This window comes from Xiphias gladius, chromosome 8 (genome assembly GCF_016859285.1).
Source record: "Xiphias gladius isolate SHS-SW01 ecotype Sanya breed wild chromosome 8, ASM1685928v1, whole genome shotgun sequence".
NCBI classification, from domain to species: Eukaryota; Metazoa; Chordata; class Actinopteri; order Istiophoriformes; family Xiphiidae; genus Xiphias; species Xiphias gladius.
Window position 1 is genome coordinate 2450598 of NC_053407.1, and position 3759 is coordinate 2454356.

Consider the following 3759-nt stretch of genomic DNA (forward strand, 5'->3'; position numbering starts at 1 on the left):
GTGTCTGTAGAATAAAGTCTGCTGCTACAGCTGCTATTACTAATCCTATTAACACGAATAACAAACTACTTCAATCGCCCATTTTACTACTAATACCAACTGTGTGAAATATAACTAAGTACATCTACTCAAGTATTGTACTGAAGAACAGTACTGAGGTACTTGTACTTTACTTGAGTATTCTCTTTTAATTCTGCTTTATCATCCTAGTCCACGATATTTCAGGTTAAACATTTTAGTTTATACAAGTACATTCAACAGACAGTTACAGTTACTTTACAGATTAAGATGTTAGACACAAAACATATAATAAGCTTGTTAAATATGATCACTGTTTTGGATTCAACTAAGTAACAATATATAAAGTACTTAAATTTAAGTCTACACAGCTACATAAAATACTGCTCATGTGGTACTGCGTTAGTAATTTTATATATTAGTAATACAATAACAATATAACCTTAATGTCACTTTGAAGGGGCCATTTAGCTGCCTGGTGAGTGATTTTTACTTTTTTTCCCCACCTCTGTACTTTTAATTAAGTGAAAGCAGCACTACTGTTTTATAAAGTATAAATACAGTATATAGTATACAGTATAAAGTATTAATATACTGGGGTAGTGCTATTTCCGGAATGGCGTTTCAATCTTTTTTCTTTTCTTTCTTAAGGTATATTCTATATTACTTTAAGTATTCAAACATCAGGCGTTGTTCCCATGTGTTGTGTTTGTATGTTTGAATATTTTCACGAACTGACAGACGGGCCAATGACACTAACATCTTGGTGGTATTCTGTTTATCTTACTTCTTCGATAACTGAAACTAATATAATACCTGCTATACTGTTTTTGCTTTCTGTACTACGAGAATAATTTATTATGAGACACTTTGTCATATATTGACTATTAATTTAAGATAATAATTTTCAGTTATCCATAAATGTAGGACCTTTATTGTGAAAGTAAAGCAATTCGTGGGTCGGCCCGGAAGTAACTTCTTCGTTTTCTCGAGATGCCTCCAAGCAACCTAGTTGGCCGAACCTAATCAAACTACTGTTCATGTAATACTCTGACTATTTACAATACGTTGACCGTTAATTGCATCATATTTATAATGCCCGCAAGTCTCCACCTGCACGTCCCTGTCAGATATAACATGGTGAACGCGGATGAAATCGCCAATTTGTGCTACGAGCGTTTCGACCAGCTGCCCCGGAGAGGGAAGCCTGACCCGGGCAGAGAGTGGACCCTGCTGGCCGCTGTTGTCAAAATCACTCGGTGTGCTGACCCTGACACAGGTTGGACTGCGGAATGAACTGAAACATATTTCACGTCCTCTTTATGTCAACAGGGCCCGTAACTGGACAACCAGTCTTTTTTCCAACATTCGTACATTGTGATTTCTCAATGTGATATTGTCCACTGTATCTAGCGCTGCGTTAACACGGCAACGTTAACTTTTAGCTAATGTTACTGTATACTGGTAAAATGAAGACTGAAGAACACAGTCCAGTCTGTATTGCATTGTACAGAACAAACTTTGAATGTTTAGAATAAAAGATGAAAGAGAAGATGACTTGTCCGCCTATGGGTAGACTACTCAAAGTACCAGCTAAACAATGCAAAACCAATGAGTTAGAGCATAAACATATAAAAATGTGTAGAATAGGGCAAATGTGGAAGTTAAAAGATGCAATACTGGATAAATGACATTTTAATTATTTTTTTTTTCTTTCACAGTCAAAAAAGAAGTTGTTTCCCTGGGAACTGGGACAAAATGTATTGGACAGACACTTATGAGTCCCAATGGTGGGTGGTATTGTCCTTGTTACCATGATTGGTGTTTTTGATTTTTGGTTTTTGTTTTCTCTATCTGCTGAATACTCAGTCTCTTTGGTTCCCATACACTGAGTTTATTTTGGAAGTCCAGCCAAATCGATTTGCCACCACACTAAACATATCTCTTTCCATTTTTGTGTTTCATTAGTGTGTGCACGGTTCAAAATGTGGATTGATTTAAACATCCATAGAAATGGTGCATGTATGTGCAGTTGTATCGGAAAATCATTTTCCAAAGATCATAGTTATTTTTTGAATAAAGTGCTGTTTTTCAGTCGGCTCTCAGTTTAGAATCTTAGATCACAACAGTAAATTCTCAGCCTGTGGAAATGACAGCCTTTAAACATCCAGTGTAAAAATCATTAATTAGAAATATATTTGTCTTCATTTCTAAAAAACAACCCTTGGATCAGTACATTTATTGTTTTCCTTGATTTTGTCATCCACTAAGGTGATGTACTCAATGACAGTCATGCAGAAGTCATTGCCAGAAGGGGATGTATCAGGTCTGTATCTATATTCAGTTTTGTGTCTGTCCCTAATAGCTTGTTGGCTGTGATACTCCATGCTGACAGTTGAGCATAAACAAAAATGACTATAAGCTGCTAGCATTTTGTGTATGTGTGTATTTGTAGGTACCTGATCCAGGAGCTGCACAGGGCTGTGAGTAGTGGGGACAGCTCTGTGTTTTGTGCAGCAGATGAGCAGGGGAAGTGGAGGCTTCAGCCGGGAGTTTCCTTCCTCTTCTTTACCAGTCACACTCCCTGTGAGTACATTATGCCCAGTATAGCTATGTAACTGGCTGTCTGCTTAACAAAATTTGTACACATGACTAGGGCTGGGGCCCTAGTTCCAGGGGGCTAATAGTCCTAATTAGCCTCCCCCCCCCCCCCCCCAAGATCCTCAAAGGATAAAGAAGAATAGCTAATGGATGGATGGACTAGGGCTGGATATTGTCACGTTTCATTAACTCTGTTCCCACAAAGTATACATCTTACATATCATATAGCCCTAACTTAACCACTTACAAGAAGTAACCTCTGTCCCCATGCCATTTGTTTGTCCACGAAGCCCAAATCAGTCTGAAACTTCTTGTGTATAACCAGGTGGTGACGCCTCCATCATCCCAATGACTGACAGCCAGTCTCAGCCCTGCCCCCCTGTCAGATCTGTAAAGGGTCATGAAGGGACTGATGTAGGAGGAGACCTTAAAAGGAAAGCTGAGGAACAAAGCAAAGGGCAAAACACTAAGTTGCCCCGTCTGGAGGAACAGGAGACAGCAGAGACAAGCCTAGAGGACAGAGGAGACACAAAAAAATCCTTCCCTTCAAATACATCTAAAAGTGAAGATCCATCACAGAGTCACTCAACAGAAACACCTGTGGAAACCGTCTCACAAGCATCAGCACAACTGGAGATAAAAAATAGAGGCCCATTTGACAGTGCTGGACTGCATCCACAGGTCCCAGACATTCACAGAACGGGAGCAAAGTGTGTCCCGGGTGGCCGAGCCGACCCTCTGCATCCTGGGATGGGGTACCACAGAACAGGGGTGCTTCGGTTGAAACCTGGGCGGGGAGAACCAACTCTGTCCCTCTCCTGCAGTGACAAGCTAGCTCACTGGGCAGTGCTGGGCTTCCAGGGTGCACTGCTGTCCCACTACCTACAGGAGGCGCTCTACTTCAGCATTATGGTGGTGGGGAAGTGCCCATACAGCAAGGAGGTCATGCAGAGAGCTTTGGTCACAAGGTGAGGAATAAAGGTGAAACAATTAGCCTATTAATAGATATTATTTTAAATTAAATATCTTTGAGTTTTGCACTGTTAACCAGAAAAATCAAGCCGTTTCAAGACCCCAGCGTGAGCTTTGGGAAATTGCTGTGGCTCTTTTTCTTTATTTTGTGACATAGACTAAAGAGTT

At 40.2% G+C, this 3759-nt stretch overlaps 1 protein-coding gene across 1 annotated transcript in view; it reads left to right on the forward strand.

Annotated features, from left to right (window-relative positions):
• The first annotated feature begins 980 nt into the window (after nucleotides 1–980).
• Nucleotides 981–3759, forward strand: part of adat1 (adenosine deaminase tRNA specific 1) — a 15115-nt gene continuing 12336 nt past the window's right edge. Inside the window, exons 1-5 of the mRNA XM_040132359.1 lie at nucleotides 981–1297; nucleotides 1740–1808; nucleotides 2290–2344; nucleotides 2474–2604; nucleotides 2945–3587. Coding sequence (XP_039988293.1) covers nucleotides 1114–1297; nucleotides 1740–1808; nucleotides 2290–2344; nucleotides 2474–2604; nucleotides 2945–3587 — 1082 coding nt within the window. The 5' untranslated portion in view covers nucleotides 981–1113. The remainder of the gene's footprint in view (nucleotides 1298–1739; nucleotides 1809–2289; nucleotides 2345–2473; nucleotides 2605–2944; nucleotides 3588–3759) is intronic.